This window comes from Pelecanus crispus, chromosome 12 (genome assembly GCF_030463565.1).
Source record: "Pelecanus crispus isolate bPelCri1 chromosome 12, bPelCri1.pri, whole genome shotgun sequence".
Lineage (NCBI taxonomy): Eukaryota > Metazoa > Chordata > Aves > Pelecaniformes > Pelecanidae > Pelecanus > Pelecanus crispus.
The window spans coordinates 5,371,273-5,391,551 of NC_134654.1; the positions used below are offsets into that span (position 1 = coordinate 5,371,273).

A 20,279-nucleotide genomic window follows, 5' to 3' on the forward strand; every position below is an offset into this window, starting at 1 on the left:
CGCTGTGCTCACGCACCAAAGCCGTTATCAGTGAATTTTCAGCTAGAGCTCTAGGTGTGGCTTTGATCGGCAAGCTTCAAGTCACCCTGGGACAGCCTTTCTGGACTTCAAAGGAAGGATAGGTTGGTTTGGTTTGGTTTTTTTTTTAAAAAAAAGAAATGAAAATTATGAGACCAAAAATAAATTCATGTGTTTGAAACGTCTAGCTGAAGCCAAACACCCAGGAAGCAAGGGAGGAGAATCGACGGGCAGTGCAGTGAGCAAAGAAAGGTAAAGCAACAGAAGAGGTAAGACCTAAATGGACACGATCGCAGAAGACCTCAAAATCGCACCGCTGGCTGACAGAGGATTCACAGGGCACGCAAGTCAAGACAAGCAGAAAATAACCCGCGATGAGCACCGCGAATGCTGTTTCAAAAGCTGAGGGACTTTCGATTACGGCCAGTCTTCCCCTGCTTTACTAGCAGTGCCATCAAAACTGGGTTAGCAAAGCCTCAGGGTCCCATTCAGAACAAAGAGCAAGGCGGGCTGCAACGACAGGGAAAGATTAAGCAAGGGATGAGCAGCAGCGCACACGCGTGTAACGCTCTCAAACGGCTTGCAAAGAAGGGGGAAGATGAAGGCAACAGCAGGCTCTGAGCATCTAATGAGCACATCCCAGGCGCTAAGGCACAATCACTGGCGGCACAGCTTTTGTACCTGAAGGCCCCTGTTTCGGATAAAGGATTGGCATTCAGAAAATGTAAATACCTGCTGTAAACATTGAGATTTCCTATTAAAACATTCAAAAATCAAGCCCACGCAGCAGTACATCTCCCACATTCAGCGAAACGGAGAAAACAAAGCCACTCCTGTCTTTCCCTATGAATTTCTAATGGAGTGCTCAGCCCCCTTTCAGCAGGAAATCTGCTCGTGGAATTGCACCAGGACTAAAGGAGCAGAGCACGGCTCATCCATAATGCACGAACACCCACTGCGCCTGAGGTTGTCAGGAAGGACAGCAGTTTTCAATATGAACAACAGTATTCTGGGAGGCGGATAGTTAAAAATATCTATCTTACGCCTGTGCCACTATAAATTATTGACTGTACAGGGAGTTGGAAAAAGGGATTCAGTTGCATTAAGAATTTATTTTCTAATCCAAAAGATGATGGAATTTTATGCACCACTTATTACCAGCGCCGCAAACTGGAAAAACTAACTGCACTTCCCACTATCTGAAACAGAATCGCCTTTCCATTTTGGAAACAGTTTCTGAAGTTTCTTCTCTAATTTGAAACATACAGTCAAAGCCTTCCCTTGAGAAAGCGTATGGTCATTCCCGAATGTTTAGTAGGCACATTAAGGATACAGAAATCCATCTCCACTTTAAAGCAGCACTACAGACACAGCACAACAGCTCTGAAACGAGCTACCTCTCTTCACTCTGAGCCTCACGCAAATAGACAGGTATCACACTGCCAGGCAGATTTTCTTGTTTGAGAAAAGAAATATGAGTGGCCTTGAAAGATTTAGCACCGATTTCAGAAACATCAGATACAGATGGGTGCTTCAGGCACGACGCTGCCTGGTTTGAACACCCGAGGATGGAGGTGGTCCAGACCACAGCACGGCTAGAAAACTACAGGGTGCGACAGAACTTCACGGAGACAGTTTTTACGATTGCCTGTACCATGTTCAAAGTATCGACTTATTTTTGGTGTTTGTGTTGTGATTGCAGAGGGGGGTGAAAAAAAAAAAGGTACCAAACTACTGAGAAGTGTATTAAAAAGGGGGGAGGCACCTGATGCTGAGAAGGCTCTTCAGATCAACATCACTTTTAGTGTGCATTTGGGAATTAAATGTTTTATACTACAGATATATAGAAAACTTTTTAAAGCTTACCTGTAAAGAAAACCATCCTTGCTCCATCTGTCAAACAACAGCAAGAAAAAAGGTCACAACTATGTTCAGACTTTTCCAATGCGGATGCACACGCAGGCAGGAGGAGCACATCCCACCAAACCAAGCACCTTGGGCCAGGAAATGCTCCATCACATCTGGTATTTGGTACAAAAATGGAGAACAAACTAATTCGTGTATTCAGTAACAATCCCAAACCGGAGAGATGAATCTTGCATCCTCCGTGAAGCTTAGGTAGGCAGATTGTCATGGGGAAAGAACCAAGCACCTTGCTTAGAATTCTAATTTATTATTAAATCACATATCAAAGCTTTTTTAATACAGACAGAGAATGCACAATAGATGAGAACAAAAATAATTACAGTTACAATAAAATAAGTTTCAAGAAGCTATATGAAAAGCAAAAAAAAAAATAATCAGAAAGTGCAATCAGAAAATCATTTACAAGGGTCTGGACTGAGATATTTTGTGAGAAAGGGTTTTGTTTTTTTGTCAAGTGTTTATTTAAACTGCTTTCCTCACTCAGTAGTAGACAGACCAACAACCACTTAGGTATTCAGAACTGAAAGCATAACACTGGTTTCAAACATCCAGTCGACAGGAGAGGTGTGGGGCACCAAGAGGACTTGCAGATGTCACCTAGAATATGGCTCAGTTTTGTCTCAGTACGTCTTTCATTGTAGTCTCCTGCACTGCATATTACTCAATAGAACCACTGCTCTGAAGGATTTCATCATCCGATACTGTTATAAGGAGTTTCAGAATGATTTCCTCCTTCAGAAGGGATAGAGCTGTTACCTCTCCTTCCTGTTTCAAATAAAAGCTTTGGGGAAAAAGTAAAAATAGGAAAAGGTTATGCACCAGGTGATCTTGGGAAACAAGCTGCTAGGTTTAGAGAGTTACAATAGTCCCGACCACACGAGTTACACAATGAGAAGTGGTGGACCCGGCTTTGCTCCCTGTGCAGCAGTTTTGGGGGAGCTTCAGGAACGCAGCTTCCCAGGGGACGCAGCCCTGGAGGACAATTTATCTGAAACTTCAACGTCGCTTAAAAAAATCTACTTTTGCTCTTTCGCTTTCAACATCAAGCGAGGAACTGACTCTTTCTCCTCACAGGAATCTTAAGACTGTCCAAAAGGACAGACTTCTAAAACTACAAATGAAAAATTCTAGTTGATTCTTCAGTGTAACGAATCCAGCAAGAATTTATATCACACTTAAGATATCCAAAACCTCCTGAAATCAATATTGGTTAATAAAAAGTGTTGTGCCTTCCCTGGAAGGGCAAACTCTCGTAAAACCAGAAGCACCACGCTGCTTGGTCCCAGAGGCACACAGGATAGCAAATTCCTGCCTCCACCCCGGCTCAGGCACCCCCCCCGCGAAGGGCTGGGGAGAAGTCACACAAACACTCACTATTGACTGAACACGCAATGCTGGGTGTTGCCCGAATGCCATTCCTCTGCTCTAGCAACCAGCGCTTGAAGATCAGATAACCACGTAAAAAAAACAGTCTAAAAAGCAAGGATAAAAATATTCGTGTCCGTGTGAAGCGTGGTATCAAAAGTTATCAATATGAACCCTTATGTTCTAACGCCGAGCTAAGGGGTTGTTGGACAGGTTTAAAATAGGTGCTTGCATACTGGCAAGAATAAAGCAGAAATTTAAAAAGTGGGGGTGGGAGGGTGGGAAATGTGCCCTGTAGAAATATTATGGATCTTCTCACTTCCTTTGTATGCCTTAGCAATAGTTTTCTTAGCACAATTCTATTTGGTTGAGTTACGAAACTGCAACTTTGCCAGGAATTACAGAAACAAGAATTCTTTAACCACATTTTTTTTCCGTGGAGCAAGAGGAACGACACAGAATGAAAAACATAGAGAACGTATTTCGCAAGAGGAGACATACAAACCTATGTTTTGGGGTTTGAGATTAAATACTACAATCCACTGTTTTCATTTACAGTCCACTGCCCTAACTACAGATCCATGTTACTAGGGATGTTCAGAAGAATCGGCAAGTTTTTTCCCTTGGCTATATGCAAGCACACCACTCTAGAGAGCAAGGCAGAACGCCGGCTCACGCTGCGAGAGGACTACAAGATGATGACGAAGGGGAGACTACAAGGTTAATTAAATGTATTTTTCAACACAAAACTCTGTCTCAAAACCAACACAAATAAAAACCACGGAGGGGTTGCCAACACTGAAACCATTTCCAGTAAAGCTTTATCAGAGATAATTCAGCATATTTCAATTCTTTTATACTAAAATATATCAGTTCCTCCATAACATTTTCATAACATGAAAAATCAATTATGGTTACATATTTATTATAATCTTCATATTTTCCATAGCAGCTTTTTCACACAATAAGATTAAATATATGCACCAAATAATCAATTAAGTCCAGCAAAAAGACTGGTTATAAGATTAAATAAGTGAATTTATTTATGGTACTGCAGCTTTCATATTGCCAACTATATAGCAACCAAATCCTACAAATCCTAAACAGAAGCACGACTGCGGATCAGGGTCCCTTTGGGTGGTGGTGGAATCAAAGAAAAAGCATTGGGGAGAAGAGGTTTCGTATCCCAACACACAGATTCTTTAATAAACCTCCTTTATCCCTCAAGGTTTTTCATAATCCCCTTTAATGAACACTTCATTTCAAACCAGGAACATTCCCAAATCAATCAAATAATCACCCTTTATTTAAAATACAAGCCCCACAGTTTTCCACGTATTAATTCCAAATGCTTTCTAATCCCAATGACAAGATGACTGATAAGAAGCCTTTGTTGACTTTTTAGCACAAAGTTATTAGTCTGCAAATAAGCCTTCAAATTCATACAAACATTTTAGGGTCAACAGTGTGGTTTTGCACACTACACAGGCACAAGTCTCTACTCCCTCCAACAGGTACTTCACAGACACTATAAAAAGCAGTAAAAAAATTGCGTCCGTCCCGCTAGACTTTGTTCCAGAACAGAACCTGGAGACTATCTGACATTTGTGGGTAACGGCATACATGAAATCTGTTAGGAGCACTGTAAATTGATTGTGAAAAGAGTTAATCAAGTTCTTCAAAAGATATTTCAGTGCCTCAGTTTGAATTCAGTGGGTTATGCTAGGACAGATGGAAAAGAGCCGTTGAAATAGCAGAAAAAATCCATAATCTGTGAATCTGCAATATCAAGCCATTCCTGACATCAGCTTTGTTTAGAGATGCAAACACAACAGGATTCATGTTGCATGTCTGGACAAAAAAAAAATTCTACCTCCCCCCAGATAATAAGTAATACTTGTTTCACTATTCATACATTCAACTCTTTACTATGAGGAGTTATGTCCAAAAATTTTGCACGCAGATACGTTTGCCTCAGGTATAACCATCATAATTTTAATTTCCAATTGACAGTTTAGATTATATCCTACTTACAGTGTAAAAATATTAACGCTATTAGAATAACTTTATCTAAATTACAATATAGACTTTTCAACTGCTTATCATGTCTTTATAAAGACCTTTATGATGCCAGCCAAAATCAAAGTATTTACACCCAAAAGACTACTTTTAGGTGAACTCATGTTTGGTCACTTTTCAGATGACTGAACACTATAGTAAACAGCTGCTAGGACACCGTGCTCCCTTTTTACAAAGGGGGACTTGTTAGTCCCTTTAAAGCCACAAGAAACCTTATAAATCTTCCTCAGAGGGTAGTTTATTCATATTCTGTGCAAAAAGTGAACTGAACAACTTTTTTTTTTTTTTTTTTTTTTAAACTTTTGAGGAATTTGTGTGAAGCACAGTTTTCACAGCACAAATTATGCAGAAATAATCTAGTATCTCAACCAGGAATTAAAAGGAATTACAGAACATGTATTTAGTAGTAAAGCAACCTGACGGCTTAAAGCTGCAATATTCTTCTCACAGGGCAAAAGTGTTCAGTACTGTGCTTGGCCTACAGGGGAAACAGGCTTCCTGTAGAGTTTCCACCCAAGGCAAGCATAACAATCTTTTCCCACTTACCAGCCAACAACAGGCCTCCCCAGCGCCGCCGAGCACAGAAACTGTTCGACCAGTTCTGGTAAGCATCCCCTATTTACCTACCTTGCAGTGAGAAAGTGAATTAAAGACAAACAAATCCCACAAAATTTAACCAAAGGAAAATGCATGGCAGGGAAGGAGAAACACTGCAGCTTCAACCCAAAACCAGTGTCGCAGTCTACCCTCGTAAGTTCTAGCCGTCATGCTGATACTCCCAGCCGTAACGAGCAGGCTGTTTGAAGTCTGTCTCTTCCCCCACTCACTTTTCCTTGACTGGGGGGGAGGGATGGTGGTGATGAGTTTAGCAGAGTCCATGGGGGAACATCCATCAATGAAAAGCATATAGCAGCAGTAGGATGGTACAGATGCCAATAATGCCACCCAAGATGAGAGAATCTCGTCGTTTCCGAAGGTTGATCCTTTGAATCAGGCTGTTCACTGCTGGAAACCGATCTTTAAGCAGTCTGAGTCAAGGGCATTATCAGCAAACAGTATCTTCACTAACAAGCCCCAAATCTGTATGTGGAAATCCCAATACTGCAAGAAATGCCGAACTACTCCCAAGCTGGAGAAAGCAGGTGCAGTAAAAACACCTGATGGGTAGTTAGCAGGATTACAACTGTACTTCACTAAAAACAGACAATCAGAGAAAAGAGAGAACAGAACAGCTTAGAGTTCGCATTTCCACAGAAATCATCACCTGATCGCCTAAATTACCAGAGTTTGATACACTTTAATCTCCAATATGTGAGGCTTAGTTACTTTTAATAATTGTGTTTAAATGAGAATGAAAAAAAAATAAATGGGGCAGTTACATAAAACATCTGTGGAATTTATTTAATGGAATTCTGTTACTGGTGAAGGGAACAACCAAAGGCATTTGACTGAGAAAATCATGCACGTTGCATGACTATGCACTGTTCAAGTATAGCACATAAGGAAGAACTCCTCCTACTGTAAAAATCCTAAAGATGTAAATCTATCTTTTAATGTACAAGATACAATTGCCAGCAAGATAATAAGTTTCAGAGCTTCATGTCTTTGGAACCAAGAATCCTTTAAGGACAAAGCTTATTGAATTTTTTTTTGTTCTTACCAGTTGCTAAGAACTGTAATGAGATTTATGGGTTACCAAGATACATCTCTTCAGCATGTAATCTGTCTAATCAAATGATGCTAACTGTATTCTTCAGGCCCTTATGACAGAAAGGAAGAAATAAGTGAGAAAACAACAAACACGTATGACTTGACAGTCCGGCACATTCTTTAGCCATACGCACAGAGTATGAGGAGAAACCATCATCATCTACAAGACTGTGACAGACAAGAGGATACTCAGGTCATGAATACTCTTAGCTGTAAACCATAACAAGCAGCAATGTATGCCACGCTTCAGCTCTGGGCAGTCTTGAAAGCAAAAAGCAAGAAGTAAAATGAAATTATACTTCAACAAAAACATATAACAGGGAAGGCCATAAAATGCCGTTGCAGATCTCTACCTGAAAATTAAGCTACATTCATTTATATGCACTATTTAAATTTGAGTAAAAATAACTTATTCACCACATTCATCATTAAGATGCTTCAGTCCAATTATCAAGTGAGACTGGTTAAAAAATGGTCTGTTTGTCACTAATGACAATACCACTACAGGTTATACAGCCACTGACATCGTAAAACATTTTGATCCCCAGATGACAGAGTGAAAAATTGTACTATACCTCTTCTTATGCACTGGCAACACAAATTTTTAGGAAAGGATACTAGCCAAGGTATTCATCTTGCTTTGTATTGACTTCAACATCCCTCTCTGCGAAGTCATATTTTCTTTAGTTGCCATGGCAATGCTGGAGAAAGAAAAAAAAAAAAAAAAAAAAAAGAGCGTGGATCAAGTTGTTGGTGCTAAGAATAACCTACAGCTAAAACAAGAGGAAAGCAAGCAGGCAACGCTTCTTTAGAGAACAATGAATGAGGTGAAGCAATATGAATGAAACCACATTTTTTCCATTATTCTCTATCCTTTACACTTAAATGATTTCTCTTTTTATATAAGCCATTAACAATTGAAAACACTGTGACTTCTTGAAACAGGCAGGGTTTTGGCATATCCCTCCCAGCCCCAACAAAAAAATGGTACTACATTACAAGCAAACCTAAAGGTACTCTTCTGGCATAAGTTTCAAATTTAGAAGTTTGTTTAATCACAGAAGCCCCATACTTACTTTCACCCTAGAGAGCATATGAAATTTCTTGCCTGCCATCAGGATATGACGGCTACAGAAGCATTAAGCAAACAAGAGCTGACTCACAATTAAAAATCAATTTGCAAAGCAAACGTGCTGGTTGAGAGGAGATGGAAGCGCTGTTTGAGACCTGACACAGCTCACGGAGCTTTACGCAATCAAGCTGGGACATACAGTCACCAGGTCTTTGAAGACATTTAAACACAATAAAGCATTGCGATCTACTTTGACTCGGGATTAACACTGTCCTCTGACTCCAAGTAAGCGGGCAAAGCCTGGATTCTCCTGCATTAACGGCTCTTCCCAGCAAGCCCCACCTGGCTGTTTTCCATAAGCTGGAGTTGAGGGAGCTGGTGTATAATGAAGTCCTAGCTAATGATGCTTCCATCACAGTGTTGTTAAGTGGTATGATTTTGGTTTTAGCAGTAGCAGAATACCTTGGAACGCAATCACACAGACATATGTGAGACACAGGTGACAGAAGGGCCAGCCTATGGCTCTCGTAGCTTTCAGGTCACAGAAAAGACTCTTCCAAAAGCTCTATACAGCAAATTCTTTTAAATAGAACAACATGAATTGACAGGGCAGATCAACATATTATTTTAAGGTTATATTAGCATTCTGTAAACTTGGACATACATTAGGAAATCGGGAGTTTATCAGTCCTAAAGAGAATATAAACAGTTTGATAACGTGTAGCCAAACCCTGACATTTTCAATCAGCAGCTCCATAAGAACAGATTTTAACATCTTAATACTAAGTTTTGAAGTATTAGATTTAAAAAAAAGAAATAAAAACGGAAGTTTCAGGGCAGAACTAAGAAAAACCTTCAAGCATTTTTTATTTGCAGCTGGCTATTTAGCTTTTTTTTTTTAAAAAAAATACTTTTGAACTGCCAAATCAGCACAAAGTGAAAATGAAACTCATGGTTAGCTGGAGCCCTGCAACAGGGCTTGCAGTCGCCGCCTCGGTGTTTAGAAAGGGGCTGCCAGAATCCATTAACCAATGCTCTTTGTTTCTGCAAAAAGAGCAGAAGGAAGTCTACAAAGCTTCTCCTCTCAGACTGTGTAGTACTGCCACTCAGCACATTGTGTCTGCTTGTTCCTGTGGATATACTAACTCATCTAACCCATAAATGCAACTGATTTATTGGATTACATAGGAGAGTCTTTCCAGGACTACAAGAAAAGAAAATGAAAATTAGATTGGAGAAGAAGAAAAAGAATCGCATCACTGCCTACCCCAGCAGTGCATGAGTATGTAAAAGAAAGCATCTAAGAGAAGCTGTTAACAGAAATTCTGAACAGAGAATAAACAGCTCTATAAATAAAAAAATATAAATATATATAGTATGTATATATATATATAAAAAAAAAGCAGTTACCATCAAGGGCTGAAAAAGGGACTACGAAACCAGAACAGTAAATACATCAATAAAATAAATAAATCATATCATATGTGAGAAGATAGGCATTTGACAGATTATATACATTTACAACTCAGCATACAGATATTTTAGTTTTCTAAAGTAAAAAGCCACAAGCTCGTAAAAACATTACATTTGCTATTGAAAAGAGCACTCAGGAAAGTCTGAATTACTAGGAACCAAATTGGAAAAAAAAAAAAAGATTTCCTAGCTGTACACAGGAAAGCTTGCTCAGTAACCTACAGCTTCTTATCTTACACCCCTCACACTCACTTGATACTTCTCCAGATGAAGTTTTAATACAGCATTTCTCAAAGCACTCCTGAATTAAGCCACATGTTTTCACAAGATGCATCCAATGACTCATTAAGGCATCCATTAATTTACAGAAGTGAAAATACAAGATGATTGCCAGGATATAAAGTGTTCCTGAGACACTTCCAAAATGCCTTTGGAAATAATTACTACAGATTATCATGGTACACAAGGTTCCTGCTTTAACATCTGAGGAGTGAAACTGTCCATTTCATATAAAAAGGCAGGATGTAACTGTTTAAGCTTACATACTACGAGATTGGAACCTTCTTCATTTCTTTCACCCAGTACTTTGAAAAAATTTAGCTCGATGGGCTAGGTTTTACTGAAGAGCTCTGAAGAAAAAAATACTTGTAGTGATTACCATTTTTAATATGATATGGTTCAGTAATGAAATATAATTGTGATATCCACAAACAGAAGTTTAACTGGATTCTAGCTACCAGTAAAAAGTCAAAATGGAAGTAAAAAGCACTGCTGTTCATGTATAATTTGATCCCTCAAAACATGAGCTGGTTTACCTAAGCCTTTATATCTGTAAGTGAGACTATTAAATTTAAGCACTACCAGAAAACACACAGCTCCCGGGGACTGGGCCACTGATTGGACTTGTACAGTCTTAAGTGTTGCAGCTTCCTCATATCCTTCATTACAGTTTTGGTTTCATTCCCATCCCTAACATATGCTCACTGACATACTGTTGCCATTTCTCCACTGACAAATGCATTTTAAAAAAAATTAATCATATTCTTCCCATTCACAATATTGGCCCCATTTAGTTACTCGACATCATAATCTCCCCAGATCAAGAATACCTTTTCCTTACATTTTGAAACTTCTACACAACATTTACGATAAAAGATTAAATGCTTCTTACTGCAATCAAGATGACCCTGATTTAATGTTTCATTTGGAAACGAGCATGGTGCTGCACTGGCTTGGACTACTACAGTTGGGTGTAAACCAAGTTTCTAAAACCAGATGGTATTCTGCTCTCCATATTTAATATTGAAGCACTACTGAAGTACAACATTAAAGATTGCTGCACCGCTAGAGAAATCTCTTCTAGGTAGCCCAAGGTCAGAGCACAAAGAGCCCACCCATCTCTTCCACAAATCAGCAGTTCTCAAATTCCTGTGCTTGCAGCCATATTTCCTCAAAATTTCATTTACGTTTCAAGTTTGTCCTCGAATGTTCAGTAGTGCTGTGGGTATGCAAGCAACCAAATTGCTCTTCAAGAGTAAACCAACCGATATTTGTACAGAGTTTGTAGTTTTCACTGGCATGAAAAGGTACAGAGTAATAAACATTTCCAGCCATTATCACAGTCAAACTAGTCTAATGTGCAGAGATACACTTTTAATGCTGCTTGACTTGGAAGCAAAGTGTTTTTACCTAGACAAATGTTTAAGCTGTCGGGTGTTTTCACTCCACATAGCAGCCACATACATACAGTGTATTATCAAGTGAAACAAACAAACAAAAAAATCAACTCCTTGCTTCATCCACTGAGACAGCTCAGTCAAATCTACTTTGATGAAGAACTAAAACAAAGCTCTAAAGGAACAAGACATGTTTTTAAAAATCAAATAATTCATGTATTACTGGAACTTTGCTTATTTTGCACTCCATGAATCATACTTGCTCATTTAAATTCATGACAACGTCTATGATTAAGGGAATGGCCTCTGTGACTCTGCATAGAAATGCAAGCTCTAGTTTTAAATTGGTAAAATACTGACTATATCACTTATTCTTTGTGTATAAATATGTACATAATACGCGTGCGTGTGTATATGCACACGCACATACACAATGTTTCAAATTACTTTAAAGATTATTGTGCCTTTTGATGAAGCCTAAGATGCAAACAAAAGGAACATTTACCCAGAAATGAAAGTGATTTTGCCTAGACACTCTGGCAAGGCTTTTCTGAAAAAGGCTAAGACTCAAAATCTAATTCATGCCTTTCCATTTTGTAAAGTCAAGACTCAATGCAAGTGCATTTTTCCCTTTTATTAAATCCTAATTATTACCTAAAGAAATACCCCAAATATATAAGGAGATGATTTTTTTTTTAAAATTAAATCTGTGGTTTTGATCTGACTTCAGAGTGGAAGTGGAGTTAATATACAATATGTTAATATACAAATGCTGACAAATCAGCCTGAATCAGGCCTCAGAAACAGTCTTACAATAAAATCCTAAGAACCTGTCACACTGTATATCCAAAAGTATAAAAAAACTCAAACTGAGCCAACCTAAAAACATAAGTTGTTGGAAAACAAGAAATAAATCGTTTGCTATTTTGGAGAAGTGATAATGTTTGAAAATGAAAACCTGAGAACACCAAACATATTAAGCAAAATCTATGCTTATATTTAAATCTGGCCAAGAGAAGTGAACACTGTTCCAAAAGAATTGCAGTACAAAGTATCACATCCCACTCATTTCTGGAAAGAAGTATGCTGCAGTAAGAACCCGTGTCATGTAATTCATTTAAAAATTGATTAGAAGTTTAGTACTAACAAAACATCTGGAATGGCAGCCCTACTCACTGCTTCTGTTACTGAATAATTTCAGCTTAGGTGCCCATATATTCTCTTGCACGTATGTTTGCTCCCGTGGAGAAACCATGCAGTGGAAGAGTCAGGCTCTGCACTTCTTCGGTTCTCTTCTCTACCGAAAGTTAGAGCAAGGGTTTCACAATTAGCGCCGACTGTGGAGTCCCGGGCAGCGGGGTCACCGCTACGCAGCTTGTCAACAAAAGCCTCTGCATGCACAGAAAAGCGCTTTCCAGTGTTTAGAATCCCTGCTTAATAACAACCCCTAAAAAAAGACCAAGTGATGTCTTAACTTCCTGAATTACACCCAAATAATGAGTAATGAACTACAGCAGATGTAAACCTTGAAGACAAAGCAGCATTAGTAGCCAGAATAATTACATCTCACTTCACTCAAGGAATCTGCATTCAAACAGCTTCCCCTGCAGAATTCCCTCTTTTACTTGGTTTACAATAGATCAAGCAATTGATAATCAGAAGTTGGGTAAATTTCTATCTGGTGAATTCACTTAAAATGCAGCAGGGTTTACCACTAATTAATATTAAACCTGAAAACTTGCAATTACTGGGAATAACAAGAAAAAACCCAAAAAATTCACCCTGGTTTCGACAGTGTCGGGATTGAATTAGGATGATATAAATGAAATTATATTTCCTGCTCAATGTCGTTACCAAAACAAACTCTTTTTCTACAAAAAGAAATGTAAACATTTTTGGCAACAACTACAACACGAGGTTAATTTACTACAGTTAATAAATGGTGCAACAAGGAGTGCTGAAATCCAGCCTCTTAAAAAAAAAAAAAAAAATCAACATTCGTTTATTAAGAGAAGGAATGCTTCCAGTAAACAGCACCAAGGAGCTCTGAACCAAGCAGGGACTATTGCACGAGAAGCTGTCACTGTAGAGATAGCCCATTTGCAGTCAACCACAGGACTGCAGCTCATGCAAATGAAACTCCAAGGAGTTTCAAACCAGCCAGGACACCTACTGATGTCACCGCGGAGCTTCTGAGCAGGCTCAAAACCGATGGAGGAACCTGGGTGAATATTCAAGTAGCTGCCCCGTTCTGAGCTCCAGTTTGCCACAGCTACGTTCCTTTGCACAGGTAAATCGACACGGAGGTTCACTTATCACACATACACAGTCTCAGCTTCTCTGGTGACACATAATCAAGAGGCTACGCAAAGAGCTCAAATGATAAAATACGAGTCATTTTGCATGATATTAAGCTTAATAAATCACCATATGCTGTTTAGTGATCTACTTACTGGAGTGGCAGCAAATAAGAGATTCGACAAATGTTGAGCATTTTTACGAGTCGCAAAAGTAGGGCTACAAGCATGGCAATAAAGTAGAGGATTTTTAATTGGGAAAGGACTAGAACCCAAAGTAAAACAAATATTCAAAATAACTGTGCTAAGTTTGACAAATATCTTTATGAGGCTGCGGTGAGATTATATCCACGTTTTCAGACATTATTATACTGACCACTTCTGGTTCATCACTGTGCATTAATGTGGTTTAACACATTCTTCCACCACGTTAATTATATTGAGCCCACTGTGCCTACTTAAGCTAGCCAGCCCTTAATGGACATAGAGCCTTGCTGCACCTCTAATTACTTTCTTGATCATTTATGCCAGGATATGCATTATCTGAAAGCATATCTTGCTTGCTTTCTTCCCCCCCTTTTTTTTTAAAAGTAATAATCTAAAATATAAAACCATTAAGTCAGGCACTCTGAATTATTGGTTTGCAAAATCCCAGAGTTCAGTGGAAGATTGGGAAGGGCACAGATGATAAAAGTAATTTATGATGCTACAGTTCTAATCAGTTAGAGAAGGTATCACTCAAGTACTCGAACCATGTAAAAAGCCAAAAGATAAATAACCATATAACAACAATAACCTCTCCAGCCCTTGTGGTAAAAGCCCTTACCTGCATCACCTGCATACCAGGGTGCTGAATACATTGAAGGATTACAGAAAACCACGTTGTAGAAGAGTGTCACTATGAGAAGAAACAGCTTGACTACTAGAATAGCCCTCAACAGCTCAACCTGAGATTCACTCTGCTCTATCATTCCCTTTGTTTTTGTAGGGTCTATTCACCTTTGAACAGAAACCCGAATTTTCTAAACTACGATGAATAAAATATTTAATAAGCGACACCATTATGTCAATATTGAATAGGGAAAAAAAAACCCCACACCACCGTTTCATTGTAATACTGCCTTTGAGTTGTAAACAATGAAGTTATTGTATAAACAAAATGACTGATATCTTTGGACACAATTCAATGTAAACACTGATTGTACAGAAAATAATGAAAATCAGTAAGTTCGTTCCTACCTTATTGTTTCTTCTATCAGTCGATCTGAGCTGAAAGCCAAAAGAAAAAAAAAAGTTAAAAAAGGAACAACCACTAAGTATTATTTTAGATTATTAAATCAAAGATCTCCATAATATAATCCTTAACAAATTTGCCCTTAGAATGTCTTATTTCAGGATGTTGTCACTTTTTGCTACTACACAGATTTGGTATATAGGAGAGCCTTTGGAGAAGATGCACGTAGCGTCCTCTAGAGCAGCATTTCCTAACTGTATGCAAGAGCAGATGCTCAGAATGCATAAAATACCAAGACAGAAAAAGGGGAATGGGCTTCATGATTCATGGCTAATTAACATTAATTGAGCCTGATGTGTACCAGCAGCCCAGGACAGTTTGGAAAGGAGCATTAGAGAAGGAAGTACCTATTTTTTTTTTTTTTCCCCTCTTTAATCCTGGTCATTCCTGCCCACTCTGTCAAAAAAGCAATTAAAAATAAAAGCTGAGGCTTGGTTCCAGGTAATAACATCTCAAAATACTGCTTCAGAGCTGGTTTACCAAACACTGTTTTATGGTGGTTAGGGAGGCAAGCTCTTTCTGTAGTAATACCAGTCGGATGAGAAGTAAGTGATGCTTATGGGGAACAGAATACACGCCATCTGTAAGACAAAGACCTTGATAACACGTGCCCCTTCCCCCTCGCTGCCACGCATTAATCGAGTTTCTATGTAGCATCGCTGGGAAAAGGACAGCCTAAAATACAGCACCACAGAGAGAACATTTCATTTAAAAACGGATGTGTGAGATTAAGATGACAAACAAGATCCTTGGAAGACTTGAGCAATTTCTCTTTTTCCATACTCAACTTGTTATAGACAGGTTTTTAATCACTGTTTTACAGCCAATTATGAAATCCCAGAAAAACCTGTTACAGCAACCAGTATCTCAAATGTAACACCGACATAGGTGACCGCATCCCCGCTTCCCATATTGCAGAAATGATGAATCCCTACAATTGCTCCATTTACCCCACAGATTTACGCAAACTTTTGTAGAATAACTGGGGCGGGGGGGGGGAGGGGGGGGTGTGAGTTTGCAGTTTAAGAAGGAAATCAATCTGACAGAAAGGAGTTTTATGTTGTACTGGATATTGCTTCCAGCAGTAAACCAGAATTTATTGCTGCCAAACTAAAAAGAATTAAAAGACACTGAAACAACATGACCGTCTTCATCTTCCATCCTCCCCGTGTTCTGCCACCTCAGGAAGGGAAGGTATCAACAGCCTCTGGCGCAGCATAGTTCTGCCTCTGACTCAGCCACAGAGCTGCCCGATTTGGAACTTTTCTTCTACCCACAGATATTCTGGAGATCCCCCCACACCTCCAGCTGGAGGCACGGCAAAGGAGCACGTTGTGCAGCGCACGCGCGCGTGTGTAAACTGCTCCGGGGGGGTGGGGTAGATGCTAACAGAATGTCCTTATTTGTCTGTGAAGAGGAGTGAAAACATGAAGGTTGCTATTTCAGTCTAGTCCATGGCTTGAAATATGGAGACAGCACACAGAGCACTAAAAATATTTTGCCCAATTTTAAGTTGAGAGGGACTCAACTGGGGCAGCAAACGCTGAAAACACTGGAACTGGAACACTTCTTTCTGCTCCCAAAACAAAGCCACACTCCAAAGATTCACATCAGTCGCCAGTACATTGGTTTCATCAAATAAACCCATTTGCATTCACTGTGTGGTATTTATTACCACTGGCACAGAGAAGTAAAACACCATAGTTATGTACACAAAGTGATGTAAGCAGTCTCAAGTCTCACAGCATCTGATAATATCCCCAAGGCAAGCAGAAGAGAAAACCAATGCATTAAAGATTTCTGTAATCGCTGATTCTCAAAGATACAAAATTGAACTGTGAATGTGCCTTTCATACATACGTAGTCTCCCACAGACAAGTGTATTATATGGGCAGTGCATAAGAAGAATAAACCGCAAAAGATCAGAAAACAGCCTGAAAAGCAAGAATGGTGCATAAGAACGCAACATTTTTAAAAAGTTTTGGGTTTTGGGGTTTTTGTTGCCCCATTTAATTTATTAACAAGAAAAAGATATCAGGTGCCTAGCTGGAGATAAATCAGACTTATAAAAATTCTGTGGAACAAAACATTGCAAGAACAGTCCTATTAAAAAAAACCCTACCCTGGAAAAATCACCACCAGCATTACCAGCTCTTTGTCCATTTAACTGATGAAATTACAGTATTTTCATGTTGATGAACTGAAGACAACAGTGAAGTTGAACACATTCAGAGACGTTAAGTGAACTAGGATGCTCTCCGAGGTTTTCAGAGCACAAAATATTAGGCTTACCCATTTGCAGCAGAGACACTAACTGCTTTTTATGTTAGAGAAAGCTGTAGCTGGGCTATTTTATTACTTAATCAGAGACACAAACACAAAAAGTATTTAAAAGCTTCAGATTCAATTATATTATACTGCATTATTTTTTATATATGTATGTATGTATACGCATGTGTAAAAATAAACCCTGGAAATGTAGCTACCTGTAAAATGATGACAGGCAGAAGTTAATAAAAATGTATAAACCCAGTAATAAACAGTTCTCAATACCAGCAAACACAGACATTAGATGCAATTGCCAACAGACGGCATTTAACAGGCATCTGAAGTCAAAAGATCAAGGTTTCTCAACTTATGGGGAGGTCATCCCAACTATTTAAAAGGATGAGATGCATATGAATTTTCTACAGAGTGACTGATGTATAGGTAAGAGCAGACTGAACTAACTCTTACAGTCTTAAATAAATAGCTGGGAAGCATGTAGATTTACTAAACACAACTTGCAGTAAGTTCTTCCTTCCCCAAGGAGCATCATCTTTTAACGACCCCAAGAGGATTTCCAAAAACGTCTCTACTTGCAAGCCTCCAGCAGGTGAACAAACTCCAGCAGAAAATGGCAATGACATTCACTGAAATTTTGGTAAAGGCAGCGTGAGCAGGAACAGTTTATGGTAAAAATCTACGCATCAGAATCCCTCAGAGTTAAGTTTAGTACTTCCTGCAAAAGTTCAGTTTAAGCAGATGCTAGAGGCTTTTCTAAAGGCAGTAATACAGCACCTCTTAGTCTTTCAAAGTTCTTGCAAATACAGATTTAACGTTCACTTACAGTGATACCCAGAAGCAAGCAGTTGTTCCATCATTTTACAGTTCATAACTACCGAAAGTAAGTCAGATTTAGGGAAGATTGCAAAAGTACACAAAGTACAATGGGGCCCAGAGACCCAAGGGAAGTTGGCAGATCAATGACTATTAATAACCTCTTTCACACAATTGGAAGTTGTTCTCGCAATTCTGAATAATGTTAATTTCAACTGTTTGATGGAATAAAAAATAACAACAGTGAAAGAGGTAATTTTGCTTAACTTACAGATTCAAAACACTACAAAAAGAGGCTTTAAAAAAAAGAGTCTCTTGACTTTGTTGTTCTGCTTTCCAAGCAAACGCAGCAAATCCAGTGGACATTACCTTATGAACATCCAAGCAAGCAAACTATGGATCTGGGCAATATTAATCTGATTTACCATCTGTTTCAATAAACTATGCATTTTCACCTGTCGAGACAGATGGCACTTTGACAAAGCCATTTAAAAATACTATACGAAAGAAACACTGAAAGATGCTGAGGCAATCACCTACTGTAATAAATGGCACAAATCCAACAGTAGCAGTCATGCATATGAAATAATCAGGCCTCTGCAACTGCTGTCTTCAGAAAAGATTGTGCACTTTGTCATTTAAATATGCAGACAGGTAAATTAATCCAAAGGAAAAATTAAGTGAAATATGCCTCTAGGATAGAAGAGAAGCCTGTCCATCACACCAAGCTTTTACAACTAAAGAAAGCATTTTATGTTCTGTGTTTTTTTTGAAGCAAATCACTATGCCCGTAGTTAAAATTCAGTAATATAGAGACTACTTAGGTGAGGACTGGGCTTCTCCCACATCCAAAGATTTTTCTGCTGACTTACCAGCTAGATACCCAAGACAAGCACTTGTCAGAGAAACAAGATTCAGCAGTAAGACTCATCTGCACACAACTCATTTCACAATGCACTTTAAACCCTTCAGATAAAGTTAAGGGCGATATTGTCACGAAGAATAATTTAAAAGGATTAGGGAAACCCCCTGTAGAATAAACTAATATAGCACTTGATAACTACTTACTTTCTTTCGTAAAGAATAATTACAGGATAATAATTTTACTTTGTTCTTTCTCTAACTGCAAGATTAATCCCTAGTCTCAGCTCTCTCAAACTGCCTGCACTAAATCATTTGTATTTTCACAGTCCTAGATCACCAGGCAACGTGGAGCTTCAGGAATGCAAATATTGCAAAACATACTTGATATTCTAATACAAATATACAGATTATGATGAAGCAAATCAGACTTGTACAGTCAGTTATTACCATCACACTAATTCCTAACTCACAAGTGAAAGAAACACTGTGCACACAAACACAAAAAAACCCCTAGCTCCACCTAATTTTTTCTGCTTGCCATCAAGATAACTCATCATTAAAAAAATTCTGAAGATCATTAAGCTCTTTAAAGACTTAACTAGAAAAATGTAAAGTAGAACACATTTTTTTCCTGTGATAACAAACAAGATATTCCAGCTTTTATAAGACTCGTCTCATGCTTGATTCAATTCAGTGTCAAAGAAAGAGCAAATTGCACTGGAGCTGCTTAGCTAGTTTGGAGAGTCTCCCACAGTTGCTAATGAAGAGAAAAATTGGCGTAGAAGCCAACTCGCTGACTGAGACCCAACACAAGAGCACGGTGAGACAAACAGACCTGGGGTATAGGACACCCAAAGAGAGACCATTTGTAATAGAGGACTGTGCAGACAACACGAAGTTCGCTCCTGTGTTTCTACAGAAGAGCAGAAGTAGCACCTGCTATAAATGCACAGCATGCAACAGCACAGGGAGGAAAAGGAATATATTTGACTACAAAGCATCCATCTTATGTTTCCAGCATGAGAAGAGCTAGCTGGCCAAAATCAAAGATGTGAGGTAAAACGGGCATTTTCAGGGATGAACAGTTTGCCCACAGAAACCATTCTGAAAGCAGAGAAAGGTTCAAATACCAACGTAAACGGCTATCTTTTGTGGGTTCCCTTTATATGTTAATGAAAGCACAAGTCTGCATGCTAAGGAGGTACAACGTTTCCACGCTTTCTGCTGCATTAGACAAAATTAAATAGGAGTCTACAACAAACAAACATAAAAACCAGCACAAACATGAGCATTAAGTCCATATACAGATTTGCTCCAAAGGAACATGTTAACAACATCACACCTACAAACTCTAAACACATAAGTAAGCTTATTTCTGCGGATCATTGTTCTGGGGACTCTGACAC

At 38.8% G+C, this 20,279-nt stretch overlaps 1 protein-coding gene across 3 annotated transcripts in view; it reads right to left on the reverse strand.

The window, feature by feature from the left end:
- Window positions 1-3,885: 3,885 nt before the first annotated feature.
- The window catches only part of GOSR1 (golgi SNAP receptor complex member 1), a 32,789-nt gene continuing 16,395 nt past the window's right edge, over window positions 3,886-20,279 (reverse strand). For all 3 annotated transcript variants that reach the window (XM_075719641.1, XM_075719640.1, XM_075719639.1), the window contains exons 7-9: window positions 14,856-14,885; window positions 7,717-7,799; window positions 3,886-6,405 (exon numbers count right to left, since the gene is read on the reverse strand). In XM_075719641.1, coding sequence (XP_075575756.1) covers window positions 6,281-6,405; window positions 7,717-7,799; window positions 14,856-14,885 — 238 coding nt within the window. In that variant the 3' untranslated portion in view covers window positions 3,886-6,280. The remainder of the gene's footprint in view (window positions 6,406-7,716; window positions 7,800-14,855; window positions 14,886-20,279) is intronic.